Source organism: Lissotriton helveticus, chromosome 7 (assembly GCF_964261635.1).
Source record: "Lissotriton helveticus chromosome 7, aLisHel1.1, whole genome shotgun sequence".
In the NCBI taxonomy this organism is placed as follows: domain Eukaryota; kingdom Metazoa; phylum Chordata; class Amphibia; order Caudata; family Salamandridae; genus Lissotriton; species Lissotriton helveticus.
This window is the reverse complement of record NC_136068.1, coordinates 64,578,933-64,601,407: the sequence shown is the minus strand read 5'-3', so window position 1 is coordinate 64,601,407 and position 22,475 is coordinate 64,578,933. Positions and strand designations below refer to the sequence as shown.

At 45.1% G+C, this 22,475-nt stretch overlaps 1 protein-coding gene across 2 annotated transcripts in view; it reads left to right on the top strand.

Moving 5' to 3' along the window:
- Positions 1 to 22,475, top strand: part of LOC144768066 (alpha-2-macroglobulin-like protein 1) — a 411,824-nt gene that overhangs the window by 353,687 nt on the left and 35,662 nt on the right. For both annotated transcript variants that reach the window (XM_078651439.1, XM_078651438.1), the window contains exon 31: positions 8,638 to 8,762. In XM_078651439.1, coding sequence (XP_078507565.1) covers positions 8,638 to 8,762 — 125 coding nt within the window. The remainder of the gene's footprint in view (positions 1 to 8,637; positions 8,763 to 22,475) is intronic.

Below are 22,475 nucleotides of genomic sequence, written 5' to 3'. Positions count from 1 at the left end.
ACCCATCCATTCACAGGTCCTCCTCAAGGTGGGAGATGACCCATCCATTCACAGGTCTTCCTCAGGGTGGGAGATGACACATCCATTCACAGGTCCTTGTCAGGGTGGGAGATGACCCATCCATTCACAGGTCTTCCTCAGGGTGGGAGATGACACATCCATTCACAGGTCCTCGTCAGGGTGGGAGATGACCCATGCATTCACAGGTCCTCCTCTGGGTGGGAGGTGACCCATCCATTCACAGGTCCTCATCGGGGTTGGAGATGACCCATTCATTCACAGATCCTCTTCAGGGTGGGCGATGAACCATCCATTCACAGGTCCTCCTCAGGGTGGGAGAAGACCCATCCATTCACAGGTCCTCGTCAGGGTGGGAGATGACCCATCCATTCACAGGCCCTAGACAGGGTGGGAGTTGACCCATCCATTCACAGGTCCTCGTCAGGGTGCGAGATGACCCATCCATTCACAGGTCCTCATCAGGGTGGGAGATGACCCATCCATTCACAGGTCCTCCTCAGGGTGGGAGATGACCCATCAATTCACAGGTTCTCGTCAGGGTGGGAGATGACCAATCCATTCACAGGTCCTCGTCAGGGTGGGAGATGACCCATCCATTCACAGGTCCTCGTCAGGGTGGGAGATGACCCATCCATTTGCAGGTTCTGGTCAGGGTGGGAGAGGACCCATCCATTCACAGGTCCTCCTCAGGATGGGAGATGACCCATCCATTCACAGGTCCTCGTCAGGGTGGGAGATGACCCATCCATTCACAGGTCCTCATCAGGGTGGGAGATGACCCATCCATTCACAGGTCCTCCCTGGGTGGGAGGTGACCCATCCATACACAGGTCCTCATCAGGGTGGGAGATGACCCATCCATTCACAGGTCCTCCTCAAGGTGGGAGATGACCCATCCATTCACAGGTCCTCGTCAGGGTGGGCAATGACCCATCCATTCACAGGTCTTCCTCAGGGTGGGAGATGACACATCCATTCACAGGTCCTCGTCATTGTGGGAGATGACCCATCCATTCACATGTCCTCGTCAGGGTGGGAGATGACCCATCCATTCACAGGTCCTCCTCTGGGTGGGAGGTGACCCATCCATTCACAGGTCCTCGTCAGGGTGGGAGATGACCCATCCATTCACAGGTCCTTGTCAGGGTGGGAGATGACCCATCCATTCACAGGTCCTCATCAGGGTGGCAGATGACCCATCCATTCACAGGTCCTCGTCAGGGTGGGAGATGACCCATCCATTCACAGGTCCTCCTAAGGGTGGGAGATGACCCATCCATTCACAGGTCCTCCTCAGGGTGGGAGATGACCCATCCATTCAAAGGTCCACGTCAGGGTGGGAGATGACCCATCCATTCAAAGGTCCTCGTCAGGGTGGGAGATGACCCATCCATTCACAGGTCCTCGTCAGGGTGGGATGTGACCCATCCATTCACAGGTCCTCCTCAGGGTGGGAGATGACCCATCCATTCACAGATCCTCCTCAGGGTGGGAGATGACCCATCCATACACAGGTCCTCATCAGGGTGGGAGATGACCCATCCATTCACAGGTTCTCGTCAGGGTGGGAGATGACCCATCCATTCACAGGTCCTCCTCAAGGTGGGAGATGACCCATCCATTCACAGGTCCTCGTCAGGGTGGGCAATGACCCATCCATTCACAGGTCTTCCTCAGGGTGGGAGATGACACTTCCATTCACAGGTCCTCGTCATTGTGGGAGATGACCCATCCATTCACATGTCCTCGTCAGGGTGGGAGATGACCCATCCATTCACAGGTCCTCCTCTGGGTGGGAGGTGACCCATCCATTCACAGGTCCTCGTCAGGGTGGGAGATGACCCATCCATTCACAGGTCCTCCTCAGGGTGGGAGGTGACCCATCCATTCACAGGTCCTCGTCAGGGTGGGAGATGACCCATCCATTCACAGGTCCTCCTCAGGGTGGGAGTTGACCCATCCATTCACAGGTCCTCGTCAGGGTGCGAGATGACCCATCCATTCACAGGTCCTTGTCAGGGTGGGAGATGACCCATCCATTCACAGGTCCTCATCAGGGTGGCAGATGACCCATCCATTCACAGGTCCTCGTCAGGGTGGGAGATGACCCATCCATTCACAGGTCCTCCTAAGGGTGGGAGATGACCCATCCATTCACAGGTCCTCCTCAGGGTGGGAGATGACCCATCCATTCAAAGGTCCACGTCAGGGTGGGAGATGACCCATCCATTCAAAGGTCCTCGTCAGGGTGGGAGATGACCTATCCATTCACAGGTCTTCATCAGAGTGGAAGATGACCCATCCATTCACAGGTCCTCCTCAGGGTGGGAGATGACCCATCCATTCACAGATCCTCCTCAGGGTGGGAGATGACCCATCCATTCACAGGTCCTCCTCAGGGTGGGAGATGACCCATCCATTCACAGGTCCTCGTCAGGGTGGGAGATGACTCATCCATTCACAGGTCCTCGTCAGGGTGGGAGTTGACCCACCCATTTACAGGTCTTCGTCAGGGCCACGGATAGGCTTTGTGCTTATGCATGTGGCACCAAAGGTACAAGGTCACCCTGGGGGGGGCAGGTGCAGTGTTTCAGTGTCCAGGACCACTGGCGGCCCTTGCGGGGCCGCACCTGCAGCTCGTGCTGCACCTGTTCAAGGCATGCCGAATCACAACGGTGACGCAAACGCTCTGCCCAAAACAGAACAAACTGCTGTCGGGAGACGGGTCGCCACCCTATAGTTTGACCTTTGTGTCTCTTCAGACAATTCCAGCTACAGCCCCTCGCAGTGGTCTGGTAAATTACAACCTTTTAACACGCCCATTTTCCAATGACAGCTAATGTTGGCCCATTAGCAGAATATACTACTGTTTCTATTTGAAATGCTGGTGCTGACCTCTTACTCACTAAGCTGTTTAACCAGTAATGCCTACAAAAAATAAAGACACTACATTTTATTGTAAGCCTGCCAAGTGGCATTATGGCATGGTGCCATTGGCCATTCCTGTCTTACCTGCCAATAGCATGTTGCATTCAGGGGGTTGTAGTTTTGCTTTTTAACATGTTCTTTATGGCCTCAAAATCCCAGCAAGTAAAATGATATTGGCTAAAATGCTAGAATTGGCAGACAGTAACAAACATAACATGAAACAACTTTTCAGCTATTTTTAAAAAGTTGTTTAGACCGCCTCAAAAACTTCTTTTTTCACACGTAAAACCAAAAAGAAACTCTACTAACAATTCTTTTTAGAGTTCATTCACAACATGCATTAAAGCAAGCATTGACAAAGCGAAGCTTCTTGACTTTTTTCTAGTGGAAATTGTTATACAGCTTCACAATACAATACAATAAAGGTACAGCACAACCTTCCCTAACACAATGAAAAACTAATGGACAGGTGGCAGCAGCAAAGGGACATCACAATTCACTCACCTACACAATGAGGCAAAACACAGGTAGCTACCAAACCAAAGAGGGAATATGAGGAGTTAAGGCTGTTGTATGATTTTTGTAAACAAACATAAAAGAAGTAGAAAAAGAAGGAAAATAAAACCTCTTGTGGTATCACTATAAATTCATGTACTCACATTGGATGATGAGCCCTCACCTACCTAGTGTTCAGTGTGGAATGCTTCATCATATGGTTACACATCGAGAACTGGGAAGCACCCGAGAGTATTGTATTTCACTGATTGTACAGTCTTTTAGTATGGTATCCCTAGTTTAGGTAAGGTTATGTCCCTTAATTCAATAATATCCCTTTGTTAAACTGTCAATAATATAGTAAAAGTATATGTGGTTGAGCTAAACATGTTTTTTACTGGTGTACACAAGATTAAAAACAGAAGGGTCATGAAACAGACCCTACTATTGCTCCTTTCATGTCATAAATGTTTAGAGCTCAGGTTTTTCCCTCGGGGTCAGGTGTTTTCCTAAAGACGATAGATATATCACATAAAATATTGAGAAAGACCATCAAAAGAGAGGTCAGGTGGGGCATATCTGCATTGGCCCCACTCTTGAAGAGGCCCCACACGATGTGCTGTTGTTGAGGGTGTGGAATATAGCATGTCATATAACGCTATTACATCACGTTCCATTACAACGATGTCGTCACAACGACCGCGTAGTTAGAACGCGATACCTTTACAACGCAAGTCATTAGATCGACTTGCTCTAGATGGCGCTCCAACCTTTGGAATAGTATAATTTACTATTCACACTCCAGCCTGGGCAACAGTAGGGAAGGTGTTGGAATAGTACATTATACTATTCCTTAGGTCGGAGCGCCATCTAGAGCAAGTCGATCTAATGACTTGCGATGTAAAGGCATCGCGTTGTAACAAAGCTGTGGTTGTATCGACTGCGTTGTAAAGGTAACACAATGTAACAACCGCATGGTGAAGGCTGTTTCCCCAGCCAATCTTTTATTTAGGTGAAGTACACAATTTTAAATTAAAGTGTGGTTTGGATTTACTCATTAAAGTACATCAGAATATAACACAGCACTGAGTGGCCTTTATTAGAATTAGCAAACCTCATCCCTTCTACCTTGATAAGTTTAATAATAGTGTATTGAAACATATACAAGAGAGATTTGTGACAGTGCGCCTCTGAACTGGAGTATTTCAAGGTGCTCTCATGCGTGAGGATCACAAAAAAGTAGGTGCAGGGAAGAAAAGTAATTGCATAGTGTCGCAAAGTAAGGTCTAGCTGGGAAACTGGGGTTGAAACCAGGTTTCCTGATTAAACATTGTGCAGTTCAGATCCTGGATGGTTATCGCTTTCTTTCCCCCTTTGGCTTGTTGGCAATTTTATTAGTGATCACAGAGGCAAGTCTGTTGTCTTGTGTTTCCTAAACAAGGCCTTCATTAATATTCTAGGTGGAGCAACATTATTGTCTATGAAACCATATACAGGAGAGGTTTTTGTGCCGTGTGTATCCTGGCCTGAATTAATTAAAGGTGCTGTCAAATGTAATGCCATATGTGATGCTCACAGAAATGGAGGGAGAGCGAAGAAGAGTAATTGCCCAAAGTTGCACAGTTTGGTCAAGCTGGGAAGCTGGGGTTGAAAACAAGGGGCCCGATTCACAGAACTAACTTCTAAACTTACTACTTTTGGTATTCACAGAAGGCATTTAGTAGTAGTAAAGTTAGGATTTTGTCTTAAGTTTGACTTAAGACAGACTTAAGACAGACTTAAGACAGACTTAAGACAAACTTAAGACAAGCCTTAAGACAGGCTTAAGACAAACTTAAGACAAACTTAAGACAGACTTAAGACAGGCTTAAGACAGACTTAAGGCAGACTTAAGACAAACTTAAGACAGACTTAAGACAGACTTAAGACAGGATTAAGACAGACTTAAGACAAACTTAAGACAGACTTAAGACAGACTTAAGACAGACTTAAGTTAGGATTTTGTCTTAAGTTTGTCTAAAGTCTGTCTTAAGTTTGTCTTAAGTCAAACTTAAGACAAAATCCTACTACTACTAAATGCGTTCTGTGAATACCAAAAGTAGTAAGTTTAAGATTTTGTCTTAAGTTAGTTCTGTGAATCGGCCCCAGTGTCTCTGGGTCAGGACCTTGCCACTAGTTTAGTTTTTGGCCCTAGTCCCACTAAAGCTTCTGACTGGCCTGGCCATTTTATGCACATGCCTGTAAAATATCCTTTGTTTTTTCCATAAAATGGGACAAAATCAGTGGAAACACCCTATCTTTCTTTATAGTACAAGTAAGCTTTGGGCACTTGCATGCTTATGTCCATCACAGGAGAGTTGTAACTTGGGGAGAAAAAAACACAAGCTTTCTCCATCGCAGGAAAGGTACAAAGTGGGCACCTGTAGTGCAAGCTTCCCTTCCCTAAAGAACGAATACATCATGGCAACAGCAAAGCAAGCTTCTCTGTCTCACAGAAGGCAGCAAGTGCAATCTTCCATTTGCTGCAGACCAAATTTAGTTGCCCAGAGTAGTACAAGCTTGCAACACTTTCAGAACATGTACCATTAGGCATGTAGGCTACCAACATATCTCTGGAGCGGGTGCTCAAATCGTTGAGAGGAATGTGGAAGTAGGAGAGTGAATGAATATGTGAGTTCTGACATCATTCGCACTTATGTGATATTCTCTATTGGAATCCTGATGGTCCTGATGCTGTCACTCAGAGACTAGTGTCTACCTTGATTCTTTCGTTTTTCATGGATTAAGATGCAGCTATGTGCTAGTAGGCTATTGTTATTTGGAGCAGCCCACACACAAGTAACTATGGGGCATATTAGCAAGAACCTCGTTAAAATGATCGCCGTTTTAGAGGCAGCAAACTGCCGCTAAAACGGCGATAATGGGCTTGCCAATATGCGTTATAGAATTCCAATAGAAGCCCAGGTTAGATGTGCAAGACATCTAACCGGGCTTCTATTGGAATTCTATAACACATTTTAGCAAGCCCATTATTGCCGTTTTAGGCGATAATTTTAATGAGGTTCTTGCTAATAGGCCCCAATGTCCTAGACAGGCACACAGGTGCCAACCCTATCGAAAAGGTTTTGGAGGTGCCCATCAAACTCTGAGCATTTACTGCCTTGGTGCTGCACCTGGCAGGGTCCCGGATAGAGATGCAGAGCATGGGCACAATTATGCCCTTCTCAGTCAAGTCCAAGGCTTCAAGGCACGCAGGTGTCAGGTTCATGGGGAGAGATGGGATGTCGTGGGGCTATAGCGTCTGCGCCACCGGTCCAAGCGGGCACCATTTGAGTCACTTGAATTTCAGGTCATTGTCGCCATTGTAATGTCGTAAGGACCAGGCCTGCTTTGGGGATATCAATCATCGGGTCTTGTAGAGCACGGCGTGTCACCCCTGGGGAGACTCCAGGTGGGGCAATGCCACTGCGACAGAGTTTGGGCAGTACATGAAATGAGGGCACACGTAGCCATCTCCTTTTAATGAGCAGGGTCGCCTGTGAGGCATGGATGTGGGCGAGTGTAGGACTGCCCTCAAAGCAGCACCCCCTCACTACCTATTACTAACTAACTACTAATTTACTTGAGCTGAGGTGGCATTGTCGCGATCAGCTCTGTGACACGCAGGACACAGCATATGTGGACAATGCAACACTGACCTTGAGGTACCGCAGGTCTGACAGTGGTGTGCATGCCCAGGCAGCACTTCAAGGGTCTGCTACTATTCATTTCATGCTTAATATGCAGGAGTGTTTGCCACAACCTGTAAAGAAAAAACTAAAGAAGTCACAATTGAGAAAGATCCCCATTGCAAGTCTCCCAGGGGCAAGGGTGGGGAATATCATGGATACTCTGGAATACCAGATCCATTTCCCCATACTTTCCACCCTTCTGGGAGAAGTGGCACACCTAGAGAGAGCTAAATCCCCTCTCTCTATTCTACTTTTTCTTTTTTTAGGTCTTGCGGAAGAGAGTTTTAGCGGTTTTGGAGAACTCATGTTAGCGATATTTTAAGTAGGAAATAATACAGGAGAGCTGGCTTTAGGTCAGCCTTCTCCAGCCATTGGCTTTCATCTGTTTTCATTGCTGGAATGGGCTGTCCATCAGTGCCATGTTATTTTATGCTGACAAGCTTACATTGCTGACTTTAGATGATGAGGGGGCCTTCTTTCAGCAGCCACTCATTGTGCTAGCAGGCTCAATGGTTACAGTCACTCATCTGTTTTCCCATTAGTTGATGGTGCCCAATTAGTCCTTTTGTTAGGCTACAGAAGCAACATGACGTGTAGTTTGTCATTCGGAGACTGTGTGTGTTCAGTGATCCATTATTTACAGATAGGATGACATCTTAATTTCTGGTTTATGTTTTTTTTTCTTTGGATGAATGTCCTGGTTGGCTTTATGTCAGGCTTAGGCATTGGCTATTCACTAATGAGCCTTGAAAGTTAATGTATTTTACTTTACTGGCATTGTACCATGTTGTTGGATTTACAACTTTTTGTTCACAAAGAAAAGAAGTGCACATACGTAAGCTTCATGTAGCTGCATTGAAAGTACTGTACAGGCCCCTTGTCAAAAGTATCCACTAAGAAATATTTTAACCTGTTTATGCCTTATAAGTTCACCAACTCAAACGGCATCTTCGAACTCCTTTTTATATCATTCTTCTTTGGTAGTACAACTTACACTGCTAAGAAAGTCTGATCAACAATGTGGCCTTTCCGCCAGTTTACATATAGCTCTAGCCCAAACGTTGCAGCGTTATGGTATTTTCTTTCTAGGACAGCTGACAATATCACACAAAAAGTGAAAACTGAGACTTGTTGGCCTTGCCAATGCTGGTTTTATGACATTAGCTTTAACAATCAGCTAAAGCTGTCTCTAGCCACACCTAATGACCATTCTCAAAACTGGCTGCTAATGCAAACCTGTTGTTCAGGCTAGACACAGTGCTTACATTCATAGACTTCTGGAAAATTGATCTTATTTTGAAAAAGAAAGATAAAGTTGATCATCCCAGTCAGATATAGATGTAAACTGTGTGCCTAGAGCTGCCATTTATATAGATCTCTCTGTTTACAGAAGTGTGCTTTGACTATTTACCTTCACTCGTGAACTTTGGATTTCTCTGTTGCTTTTTCCTTTGCTCTGTAGCTAACCCTGCGGTACAACAAACCACCCATCCTTCGCGTGAATTCCTTTTCTCTTGAGGTGGTGACCACGCCAGCAAAATGCCCTGGCCAGAACCCTAGTACCATGGAACTGGACATTTCTGTCATGTAAGTAGTGGGGATGGGAGGTGAGTGCTGTAAATTGCTGAACTTTTGCCACTGCACTTACCTACCATGGAAGTCTACAATCTCAAGCAGACTGTAAAGCACTGAGACCATGTGAAGCAAGCTGCACATTCACCAGTCACAAACCTTGATCCACCTAAAATTCCCTATACTTATCTCTGAACCTAGTCACAGTGTACATTCTGTAAACATATCCATACCTCAGCATCTTACATCATCTACTATCTTATGCTGGATCACCGGCTCCCAAACATGCTCATAGGCCCCCGACACACTGTGGGGTCATTCGGTAAACATCCTTTACAACGCAACTTTTACCACGCAGTGCTCTTACGACACAACTTTTACAATGCAAACTATTGCAACGCATAGCGCTGGGGGCGCTCTAGGATAGGGAATAGGTTTAATGTACTATCCAACACCTTCCCTACTATCCACGGGGACTGGAGTTGGAATAGTAAATTAAACTATTCACTATCCAGCGCCTAAAAGCATTATGCGTTGTAAAGGTATGCGTTGTAACGTCATACATCCGGTCATTCATCTAATGTGTTGCAAAAGCTTAGTATGCAGTGTTCAGCTCTTCACAGCTATGGTGTTAACGGTGCCCCTGTTGTGTCAACACTGTACTGCTCAGTGACCTGATGCAAATCACTCTTGCATGTGTGGTTAACAAAAGAAAGAAGGCCTATGCAATTGCCTGCCCTTGGACAGGCATAATCAAAGAGACAGGGAAATGGCACAGATCATTTCCTACACATTAGGCTTTTTTCCATGCACTCTGTATTTTGTGATTTGAGGAAAGCTGTTAAAGCCCTATGAATGAAAAAAAGGTAGCAAAGAGAGAACATGGGTTCACATGTAACAAGTCGTTTTTCAGTCGCAAACACTCCTATTAGGAGTTTGCGATCAAAAAACGTATTTTAGGAAAGCACAACACCCATTTTAGGAGTATGTAACATTTTTACTGACTGCTAATATGGGTTTAGAAATGGATAAGGATTTGCAATTTAGAAGGGGCGTGTTATAAGCATCCCAAAATAGCAATTCCTATCCGTTTATCAAAGGTTTAGGACTGAAATAGTGGTTAAAAACCATTAAAAAGTATTGACCCATAAGTTGGGGCGGTAACCCATTCACAAATGGAAAGGGATCCCTTGATATTTGTGTTTGTTATAAAAAGTGCCAAATGCTACCTCAAAAACAAAAGTAAACTTTTCACTTTAAAGTTTAAGGAAAACAGGCTGCATTAAAAAAAAAAAAGTTTACTGTTGGAAATGCAGTCATAGACATGGTTGTCTGTGTGCCCCAGTAGGTAGCCATCCTTGTGTTGGTATCAAATCTTAGTGAGTCGCACTTTGTTTGTGACTCACCTCATCAATTTTTATGAGGTCGGTCGGATTCTGACTCACTATGATTCGGATTTTAAACAACAGACTTATTTGTTTAGATGTCAGTTCCAGTGGCGGCTCGCATAGGGCGTGCTGTGGAGCGGTGAGGCGGGGCGAGGGAGGGGCAGGGTAGCGGGGGTAGTAAACTCAGACATACGACTGAACAGAGGATGGTCATTATTACTTTCCTCCGTTCTGTTGTATGTCTGAGTTTACTAACCACCCCCCCCGACCCTCCCCCGCCCCCAACGCCCCACAGCATACCCTATGCGAGCCGCCACTGGTCAGTTCTTAAATATCTTTACTGGTCAGATAAATAAAATACCATTCTTTGTTTTTAACCAGTACTTTGCAACCAGAGATTCGGACATCAGGTCTACGGTCAAGAAAAGGTGCAAACCAGTAAAGAAAAAAAAACAGGTAGAAGACAAAGAAAAAGGCTCAAATGCACACACATCCACACATACGTTTGTGTGTGTGTATGTGTATATATTCTTGAATTCATCTCAGCTACTGATAATTACTCGGGCCACATTCCAGTCCATTGTTATTATTCACATTATGCCATCATAGTTTGGACCCAGTATATGCAAATCATTCTTGAACCTGAAACTGAGTTTGCATGGTGTGCAAAATAACGATGGACTGAGATGCAGTCCTGAGTAATTTCCATCAGCTGAGATTAATTCACGCATTCCATCCATCACTTTTTTGTATACTTTAATATGAATAATATTTAAAAATCATTCAATTTCTGTAATGAATATACTTGTTAAATTTGATTAAGCGCTACTCAATAGAATATGTTAACATCTGGTGTAATAGGAATGTTTAAAATAATGTTGACGATTTTCCATTGCTTTTTCAAGTGACAGTAATCAATGGTGTGAATAATAGACAATTGTTTAGAAAAATGATGCTTGTTTAATACATGGCAACATTTAAAAAAAGGAAAGTGGAGATTTAAAAAAAAAAATATATCGGGAGAATGTATTTCCTTCATTGACTTCTATTGAAGCAAAGGCAATTTTAGAGAGGAGACTGCCAAAATAAAGCCAATTTCTTGCTTCAAAATCAGGATTCTCCTACCTGAATCAGGTCTATTGGCATGCATGTAGTATGAGCCTCATGTATTTTAATTTTTTTGATGCACTTTAGATGCCCAATAGCACTTTATAGTTCTACATTAATTCATATTCTTGAATGGACTCTAATAACACTTTAATAGGATGCACTTTAAGTCTATCATGGTATTTAGATAACAAGTGAAAATAGTCTGATGAAATTATAGAGAAAAAATACACACAATTTGTATACTTTTTTGACGTCTAAGAATGCCCTTCATAATTAATTACAGTAAAGTGCAAAATATGTGGCTGCTTAAAACTGTATGATATTGCACACAATGGATTTATTTACTACTTTAATTCAGGCAAAGAAGCTTTTACCCCATTGCAGCTGAATTGTCAAATAATGATACGTAAACATGTAGATTTAGATAAATAACAACTTGATTATTTGGAATTACACTGAAAAGAAAAGTGATCAAAACAAGAAGGAGAAGGTGAAAATGGTGACCTAATAAAGACCTTTGTGTAGACATGAGGTTGCAGTCTAGCTGATAACTGAAATAGAGAATGGGCTATTTTTAATCAAAGAAACACTGGTATATGCTGGTTTCATGGAAGGCTGAAATGCCTTTGTGCCGAAATGCGTTGACCGCGTTAGTTTAGGTTTTTGCAATCAAAAGAGCTGCCTTAGTTTTGTGACGGAACTGTCCGGTGAAGCCTGATGAAATAAACACATGTTGGTTTTCTTACGCCCCAGAGTGCATTATCTTTCAAAATCTTGAACGTTTGCTTGAGAATATATATATATATATATATATATATATATATATATATATATATATATATATATATATATCACGCTCCTCCATTCGCCATCAGCGGGGCACTTAGTGGTCGCGTGCAGAGACACGGTGGCGCACCGCGATAAATATCAGGCTCAAAATTTCCCTTAGTTTCAGCAAGGAAAGGAATAGCACATGTTGGTTTTCTTACGCCCCAGAGTGCATTATCTTTCAAAATCTTGAACGTTTGCTTGAGAATATATATATATATATATATATATATATACACACACCTATATATATATATATATATATCAGGCTCACGCTTGTACCAGCGAGCGGGAGGAACTCGAACAGGGTCACGGGCCTCAAGCAGCCGCCCAATCTTCAATCTGAAAGCCACCTGCTCGAGGTGTCCTGAAGCAGTCCCCATCAACACTGCCTAACGCGTTTCAAATCATCTTCATCAGAGGCTTTAGGTGAAGGAAAGATCACGCAGGCGCCGGACCTGAGGTGTTAAAGCTTGCTTTATTAATTGCGCACCGGGAATCAGCTGCTCCAGCAGAAGATTTGACACGCTGATGGAAAAAGGGAAGGGGATATTTAAATCCCACCGGACTACATGGACTATATATAGGCTGTGGGGTTTTAGGTTTAAACCTATAATAACTGATAAAACCCACTGAAAGAAAAAGAGCCCTCACCTGTGAAAACATATAAACACTGAAAAAACACCTGGACAACCACAAACTAAAATTCAAAGAAGGGAAAGTCATTGTTTTCTTCCTGAAGGGGTCAATACAATGTAACTTTGTTATACAAGTAGCAGTAAGAAAGACTGGCTAACATTATTCTGCTTGAGTTTTGTTGTTTAGGGATGCCACTAAAATATTGTTTCTTCTTCCTTTTACTTTTTCAGTTTTGTAACCTTTTGTCTAAAGATGCAGGGTTTAGTTTCATGTTTTAAGACTAGTTTAATTATTTTATAAACTATAGAGAATCAGGAAATATCAAACTCATATTTGATATTTTGGCTGCACTGGAATGAACTACCTCTGGATCTTCGCATGGAACCTTCAGAAACCAGATTCCGCGCTAAACTCAAAACCCATCTTTTTCCAGTTACCTAAGTCTCCTCCTTCCTCTAACCCTGCTTCTCCCCACCCCTCTCTCTGTCTCTTGAGATGTAGTAGTAGTCTAGCGCGGGGACACACTATTTTTAGTGCAGCCATGCGCTTTAAAAATGGCTTTATTATTATTATTATTTTTCTTATTATTTGATTCTTTCACTGATAGGTAAAATGGCTGGTTTCATAAAACTCTTTCCTAATATGTGTCATCACATTTACCCACAGAGAATGGGTAAAAACCCTTAATACATCAGACCATAGTATCTAGTGGGTCAGTATTGATAGTAGGTGAATTGCCAACACCTCAGGCTTTAAACATTCAATGCAAGGTATAGTGACAAGTATATATATCACCAAGCTAGTATATATATCACTAAGCTTCTGGGATAGTGGTGAAAACATGACACCAGACTTTTGGAAAACATGGAACGCAGTGTCACTTGTAATGCTCTGCAAAAAAGGTTCTTTCCAAGTTCAACAAAGATTGGAGTTATATTGTTTGTATTTGCAGTGATTCAGCTACGTATATAGAAAAAGTTGTGTGATGACCTGTCAAAATTGATACCAGAGCTGAAGTGATTCCCTATAGTAGATCCTTGCCACTTGTTTGATGGTATGCTGAAAGCATCTTTACAATCTTAAGAGTTAATGAGGGATGCTATTGACTTTTTAGTCCATTCTGTTGCACTGGTTTCTAATGCACAGGAACTAAAACGCAAATATTTATCATTTCGTGCTTTATGTGGCATCAAAGAAAGAGTCATCCCAACTGTGTCCCTTAGCTGATGGTTCTTAGCCCAATGTGCTAAGAATGCTGAGAGGGCTTTTTCACAGAAGTTTACATCGAAAGGAATGAGCGAGCGCACATGACCCAAAGACTCACTGAAGAAGTATTGTGTGGTGTACTACAATAAGATTAATTTGCAAACCTCTATTTGGACCTCATATACACTATAAGTACACTGTCTATATACCATGTTCTTTCAGTGCAGAAAGCAAGCAATAATAAAAGCAAAACGTTCGATAAACACCGGGAAAAACACTTTTTCTGTTGTTTTTAGTGGCGCGAAAATGTGTGACCACTGATAACAACTGTTTTTTAAGATATTGAAAACACTGGAAAAAACCCCACCAGAATTTACCAAAAAAAGAAACTGAAAACAGGAAAGCCTAACTATATAGCTATGTGCAGACTCATAGGAGCAGCTGATTCACGGCACGCATAGGTAAGTCACCCATCTAGCAGGCCTCACAGCCCTAAGGCAGGGTGCACTATACCACAGGTGAGGTCATATCTGTAGCAGCAGATATGCCCCTACAATTTTGGGTTCCATCCCTTAGTATTGTAAGTGCCATGGAAACAATAGAGAGTACATGGGCTGGAAATCAACAACTCGAGTTCCACAGCACCATGATAACGTCACTGAACACAGGAGTGTTTGGTACCCAACTAATCTCCTCAATAAATCCTCAATAAATCCATACTGATGCCTGTGTGTAATTTATTCTACCATGTACCCAGAGGGAACCTCAGAGGTGCCCCCTGAAACCCTACCATCCCTGGTGTGGTCTCTGACCGGCTGTAGGCAGCCAGCCACCACCAGACATGTTTCTGGACTCCTGAGGCCTTTCTCTCTGGGACCAGAAACAATGCACATCCTGGGAACAGGTGTCACACCTCCTCCCCCAGGATGGGCCAGTGCTAGAAGAGAAGCTTCAAACGCCTGCTGCCTCTGTAATTTGACCCCCAGCCTCTGATGCTAGCAGCAAATTGAAGCCCCTGGTTTGCACCTTCACTTTGGGTGGGGAAAAAAGAGGTAAAACTTAGAAGAATAGGAGGTGTGCCCACCTCTGCCAATTCCACCCCTAAGGTGGAGGCGAGGTGCAGCACATCTTTCAGTCCCCACCGTCTTGAAGATGGGGGAGACCCCTCCAAACAGGGCTAGGTCTATGCCCCCTCCCACAGGAGGGTGGTATAATAGAGGGTGTGGTCACTCAATGTAAGATGCCCATTGGCCCTACTTGCTACTCTCCTAAAAATGCCCCTAAACTTAGTATTTAGGTGGTTCCCCAGAACTGGAAACTGAGCTAAGAAGCAAGAAGACAACCCTGCAGAGAAGACTGAAGATGTCTTGGCCCAAACCCTACTTGCCTGTCTCTAGCTTCTGCAAACCTGCGGCCAGTCTTGCAGCCAGCAATCTCTGAAACCCTTGGGAGGACTGCTTTCTTTGAAAAAGTCTCCAATCTCCTGTGGACAGCGGACCTGTTCAAGAAGAAAGAAGATCCAAGGACCCTAGATCCAAGCAGATCCGTGTTTTCTGCCCACACTGCACCCAACACCCATGGCCCAAGTATGAGTGGCTCACCTGGGCAGTGAAGTCTCCCCACTGACCCTGACCTCGTGTCCAGCATTGCCTGACCTCTCCTGATCTCCATGGCGGCACCTGTAGTGTACTTCCAGAGGCTCCCCCTGACTGAGACAGGCTCCGGAAAGGCACTCCTGCACTCAAACCACCTGGGCCTTGGTGAACTAAACCGGCAGTGCCCTATGACACCATACACCTCTACTTAGATCTTCTGTCTTTTTTCTCCCTTCTGCAACCTCAGAGGCCATGCGTGCAGCCTGTTTGTCCAAAGAAGAATCCCCATTGAAAAGCATTGGGTGCCGATGTCAAAATTGCACCCTATGACTAGGAGCTGCCGGGACCCTATCTGGAACACTGTAACTGAGATCAATGTTGGGATGTCTGAATCAATGTATTGTGCTGTGACTTTCCTTTCATCTTGCCACGCTTTATGTGTCTTGATTCTACTGTATGTATTTTAATGATACACAACTTGTGTCTCTTATGCTGTTTATTTTCGTGAAACCAGCAAATAAAAAAAAAGAACATCAAATGCCACTTGTGGACTGCAATACCTATTGTAGCATCCACTATAATGGCAGTGCAAACCTGGCTTCAGGCCTCCCAGGACACACAATAGGCTGAGCTGAATGGACAGAGATGACTCCTCAGATCTGAATAGAATATGCTGGGTGGGGGCTATAGGCATTCTGTTGACACCATATTGTCAAATTATGCCTGACAGGTCTGTTGAGCCACATGTAACACTTCGGTACACTTGAAAGGGTAATAACAGGATGCCAGAACAATTCTTGTGTATCTCCTGACTGGTTGCTGAAGGACACTGCATTTGCCCTACCAGACATCTGCCTCTGGATTTGTTATGGGCACAGTACCTGCTTCAAACTGGATTTTAGTGTTAGATATGGGAGGACACTGGTGAAAACCATAGTGCATTCCCCCACGCATCCAGAACTAAAGTTTAATGTGGCTTAAGACTTTTGTCATCTTCAAAATGCTCTGTTGCATGGCATTTCGAGACTGCTTGCAGTAAAATATATAGGAACTACTGAAAACATGGGTACCGTTGCCCATGGGAACTTTAACTCCATTGGTAAGGAGTGCCTAGGAGTTGCCCCCACTCCAAAACTGATGCTAGCCATAAATGTGGTACCCCAAGACACCTGAACAGAACACTTTCTGGACTTGTGGAAGAAGGGAAGAGGACTGAACCAGCTGTTACCTGAGAGGAGTCCTGAAGGGATATACCTGCTACCCACTGTTCCCAGAACAAAGAAGTGGACACTAGGGGTCAGTTAGCTAACCTCCTCTGTGGCTACAGGGACACAACAAGCTGCAAGAGTCCTTTTCCCTGGATTGCCCGGCTGACCAGAAGCAATTTTACCTTTCTGGTGGCCTCTGCAGGAGCGAGTCCTGGCCCTCAAGTGCTGCCCCTGAGGTGCTGGGAGCCTTATAAAGGAATCAGAGGAGCTGATCCAGAAGCCCTGAAAAGTTTGGATTCAAAATATCGAGCCCGGTAATGGCAGCTGCAACATTTCTCTTCTTGTTGTGAGTAGCCAATTGCAGCCCTTGGTCCCATGGGACTGGTCTAGTTTCCACAGGTCCAGCCAAGCAGGCTGCTTCATTTGCTGTTCTGTCCTGGGGACCTCACACAGAACTTCCTTAGAAGACCCACAGCACTAGGTATCTCTATTTTATACCCTAATTGCTCTAATATAGCTGAACAGATTTACATCAAAATTCAAAATGCAGGTTTTCTGAGCAAAGATCTAGCTTTCTGCGAATTCGATGTAATCCTGTATGGGGAAATTGCATTTTGGGACCCCTCTCACCCCCTTTGTCCTAGCCCCGCTTGATATATCAGCTTGAACCTTTACAGGAAGGAGCAGAGGTGGATGAACATTTTTATTTGCAAGTTTTGTTAAGATTTGTCAAATGTAGCGAAGGCTATTAGCAAAACTCTGACCTAATTATAACTACTTAGTGGCAACGGTGGGGGGTAGTAATGTATGGATTACGGACCTTTACAGGTATGTAAACTTTTAAATAAATAAAACTAATTTTGTTGCGCGCACTGCATCGCATTTGGGGATGCAGTGCACGCAACGAAATTCGTTTTATTTATTTAAATGTTTAAATACCTGTAAAGGTCCATACTCCATACATTACTACCCCCCACCCTGCCCCTCCCCCTCCCCACGTCACCGCCCTGCAGGTACACCCACTACCGACCGCGGCTGCTGTTTTTCTAGCAAAGCATAAAGCATCCTATATTGCTTTTACTTATTCGAGATTGGGTTGGGTTGGGTTGTAATTTACTGATCCAAAGCCGTAACACTGTGCCTTGAATGGTAAACTGCCTTTGTTATATTTAAATTCAGTGTGGATAGCATTTATTCATTCTAGGCTTGAAGATTTTTGTAAAGAATGGCAAAAGGCACTATATATGCTCCCCCAAACCTCTCCAGCTCCACACTGACGACTCTTAGGGACTTGATACTCTCTTTTGAGACTGGCAGGTTCATCAATGGGGGGGTTTACAGGGTCCCCCGAAATCCCTTAATGCCCCCTAGTCTGAGCCCAGGGAGGGAAGAGGCCTTCCTGGCTGGGCCTCAAGTCTTGGGGTCTGTGACTCCTGGGGCTGTATTACAATAAGTGCCCAAGGGGACTTTGGTATTATAGAAGGGAGCGCAGACGCTTGTGTATCCCCTTCTATAATACGGATCAGAAGGTGTTCCCTCATTTACATAGGGGCGTGCCCTAAGCAAATGAGGGAATTCCCCTGGCTCTGCTCCCGCCCATATTACAGAAGCGGGCGCAGAGTCAAGGAAGCCCTCAGAAGGCGCACTGACAGTGCGCTATTTAAAAGGTGGCACACTATCAGTACGCCTCCTGACAGCAGTTCTCCGCAGGGGGTAAAGGGGTTCCCATGGACCCTTCGGAAATACCCTTGCAGGTGGGTGCAGTCACTGACTGCACCCGCCTGCAATGGCATCTCTATTAACCTGTAAAAGTGCAGGCTGGTGACGCCTGCACTGTGAAAACATGGCGCGGCAGCTTCTTGTTTTCACTTGAATGCGCTGCCCCAGCGCGAGTTCACAGCTGCCCTGGGGGTAGGGCATGCAACATAACAGGGTGCATTGTTATTGTTTGTGCCCGGCGCACCTTTTAAAAGGTGCGCAGGGTGCAAACAATCACAATGCATAATATGGCCCCTGGTGGGTCTGGAATCCTACGACACATGGAAACACATTCCTCAGGGGCATATGGCTCCCACTCCTGCCTAAACCTCTTTTTGCTGCCTGCCACTGACCTCTCCTGCACATGAGGATCTCACGTCCTCGTCAGAGACCTCTGATCATGCACCAGTTGTCCTTCAGATGGGGAACACTAATGGGAAAGGAGAGAGACAAACCTTGCTCCTCAACACCTGGTTTCTCACTGACCAACAGACTGTCCGGGCACTGAAGACTAACCTAGAGGTCTTGGTTGACACTAATCACAGGACTGTTGATTCATATGGGGTGCTCTGGGGGGGGGCATGCAAAGCCTTTATTTGTACTTGGCCGCCAGATCCACCCGTACCAACTTTATCCCCACTATTTAACTCTATGCCAAACTGCTGGCTAGGTGCCTGCTGCACATACCTGGCCATCTGGTCTACCTGGATCAATGTGGCTTTATCCCCGCCGTAGCGCCAGACACTGTTTCCGTAGAGTCCACCTGGCTCTGGCTCCATTTAAGGTGTTACAGTGCGCTACAGCATTGATGCTTCTCAACATTGAAAAGTCATTTGATTTCCTGGATTTAAACTTCCTTCACGAAGTGCTGGCCATGCTTGGTCTGAGATCCCAGTATCACACCTATGCCTCAGACTTGAATGCTGAGCCACAGGTGCAGGTAAATGACGCGATCTCCCTCATATTTCCCATTCGCTGGTGCACTAGACAGGGGTGCCCCATCCCCAGTCATCTCCGCCCAGGCTATCGAATCCCTGGCATCATGGATATGCTGTGACGCCCATGAAAAGGGATTTGACTGGCGGATTGCACTGGAAGATAGGATAGCCTTGTATGCAGATGATGACCTCCTCTTCATGGCTCACTCAGTCAAAACTGAGCCCCTCCTTGTCTCTATCCTTGACATACATGTGGAGGAATCAGTACTGAAGGTAAATTTGCCCAAATCACTCTTGAACCCCTTAACAGGGGACAGGAAAGACCAGACTTGGCACACTGCCATGTCAATCTGGTGCCTAATCTTTTGGTACCTGGGATTTCAGAAGACCTGGGAGCCGGACCTCGCCTGAAGCCTCAGTCTCAACCCCTCACCCGCACAATTTAAGAAGACCTCTAAAGCTCGGCTAAATTGCCTCTTAAAGTGCAGGGCAGGGTGGCCCTCTACAGAATGATGGTACTCCCATGGCTCCTTTACATCCTTCAGAGCTTTCCCTCCCCCCTCTCCAACCACTGCTTTGCTGCCTTAACCTCCCAGGCATGGAAATTCCTCTGGGCTGACAAACCCCCACGGATCTTCTATGATAAACGTGTTCATTCTACCTATGATAGGAGTTTAGACATGCCTGACATCCGCATGCATTACTGGGCAAGGCACATTCTAGAGGTAAAACACTGGGGTTGGTAGGATTTGGCCTTTAGGGTGAAGCTATCACTGATCTGGCCCGATAGTCTTGTAGGTATGCTATATGGCTTAACAGTCTGCCACTCGCTTCCAGAGAGCACCAAAACTGTCTTTCTGACTTGGAGAGCGGCGCTGCACAGGACTGGGTAGGACCGACGGGTGACCCTGGAAATCCCTATATAGGTGGGCAGATAGCTGAGTTGGGTGGCGCGCCTCGAGGGCTTCAGAGGATGGGACAACATTGACATCTTCTGGCTGGGCGCCTTGGGGTGGGGGACCCCATGAAAGACTTACAGGCCCTCCAAACAGAATGAGGTCTCCCTCCACAACTCACAATTCTTCTGATACCACCAACTCCGACATGCACTCTCAGGATACCAGGAAGCGTGACGGATCCCCTGGATCCGAACCCCCTGGAAGCTCAGATACTCCTGGGTCCACTGACCATGGGAGGTTTCTCCCAGATATACAAAGCCCTGGTTAATCACTCTCCATGTTAACTGGCACCAGTGAGAGTATTGTGGGAGTGGTGGCTGGCCCATTTGGACGAGGTGGAGCAGAGAGAGACATGTATGGTGCATTGCACCCAAGATATATCTGCCCGACTATGGCCTTTCCATTGAATTATCTGCATGCATCTACCACACACCCAAGCGTCTATGGAGAGCCTGTAGACTCGCGATTCTTTCATACACTAGATGTTAGAGAATGTTGGCGATTCTATCAAATGGTTTGGAAGTGCCCTATTATACAGCGATACTGGCTATTCATTTTTACAACCCTGACAGTGGTTCTGGGCATGAACCTGGAGACTCTCCAAAAGTTGAGTTGCCAGGACTTTTGGACCAAAGAGAGACTGCACTTTGGTGGGGGTGGAGCTTGGTATATTACTAGCAAAAACTGATGTGGCTAAATACTGGAAATCAGCATAGGATCCACCACTGAAGAAATGGATGGCGGGCATAGACCAATCAGCAAAGCTGGAAGAACCTTTTTAATTAGCCCGAGAATTACCCCATAGGCATCAGAACATATGGGAACAATGGGGGACATACTAGGGACTGGGTACTGCAAACACATGCACTCCAACTGGTCAAATGGGCAGAGGGCTGGCAACTGCTGTGGAAGCAACTGGGACTCTCTGTGTGGGTCTGCAATTGTCTGTGCTTTTATCAAAACAAATAAAGTATTGTTATTGAAAAGGCTTTTCACTTTTGTTTTTAGATCAGCGTGGAAGGTATTGGGCTTATCATATGGTTAACTTCTTTGCTAGAAAAACAGCATTTGAGGGGGGCAGTTTTCACTGGGTGTATCAGTTTCACACAACTAAGGTTCCCAGAGGGGCCCTTGGAGCACTAGTAATATGCATCTTTGCTGTAGTACAGTCCTGTTATCCTATTGCCTATTACTAGTGCAGTACTGATGAGATAATCTGATAGGGGTGTGAGGGGAGAGGAAAACTGGTGGAATATGTCAATCTTCCAAGTAGAAATATGGCCAGAGATAACGTGAGATGACAGGAGGAAAATGAGACAGGCATTGCGTGACTTAGCAATGTGAGAGAATGTGAGGTTGATAGCTAGCCAGAGAGAATGCGGAAGGCATCTAGAGAGACAGGCAGTGAAGGTACTAGATGCATGGAAAAAGACTACGGGCATATTATCAACAACTAGTGATATTTATCACTAAATAAGCTTATCGACATTTTTTTTATCCCCGCGCATCGCCGGATTTTATTGCAGAGATAACGTGCTATTAGCAACGCTTATCTCCAAAACGATAAAATATCCGGCGAAAGCGGCGAAATGCGTGCATATCGCTGGAAATCCAGCGATATTCAGGCATTATCGCTTATAGGTAATTAGTCTGAATATCTACCTCCCATTGGATATACAGGCTAAGAACTGGTCTGAGCAGGCGTTAGTTTTCAGCGATATTTGCGCTTAGCGCAAATTCTTTTGTCGCTACGACTGCGTTGATAATAGGCGATAGCGATGTTAGCGACTGCTTTCAGATGCTAACAGGTTGGGTACGCCCACTTTGCATGTCATTAGCGATAAATATCGCTGACATGCAAAGCGGGCCACAAACCGCTCGCTGTCACCTAAAAGCTGTTGCTAACTGATGTTAGTGACAGCTTGCTAATAGGGCGATGAAATTATCGCCGCTGTGCAGCCAAAAACGGCCGCAAAAGTGGCGATAATTTAATTTTGCCTGCCTTGGTAATATGCCCCCACGAGTGTTGGTGAGTGAGATGTAGGGCTAAATGTTAAGGATGGAACAGGAATACAGTAATTGGGAGTAAAGGAGATGTC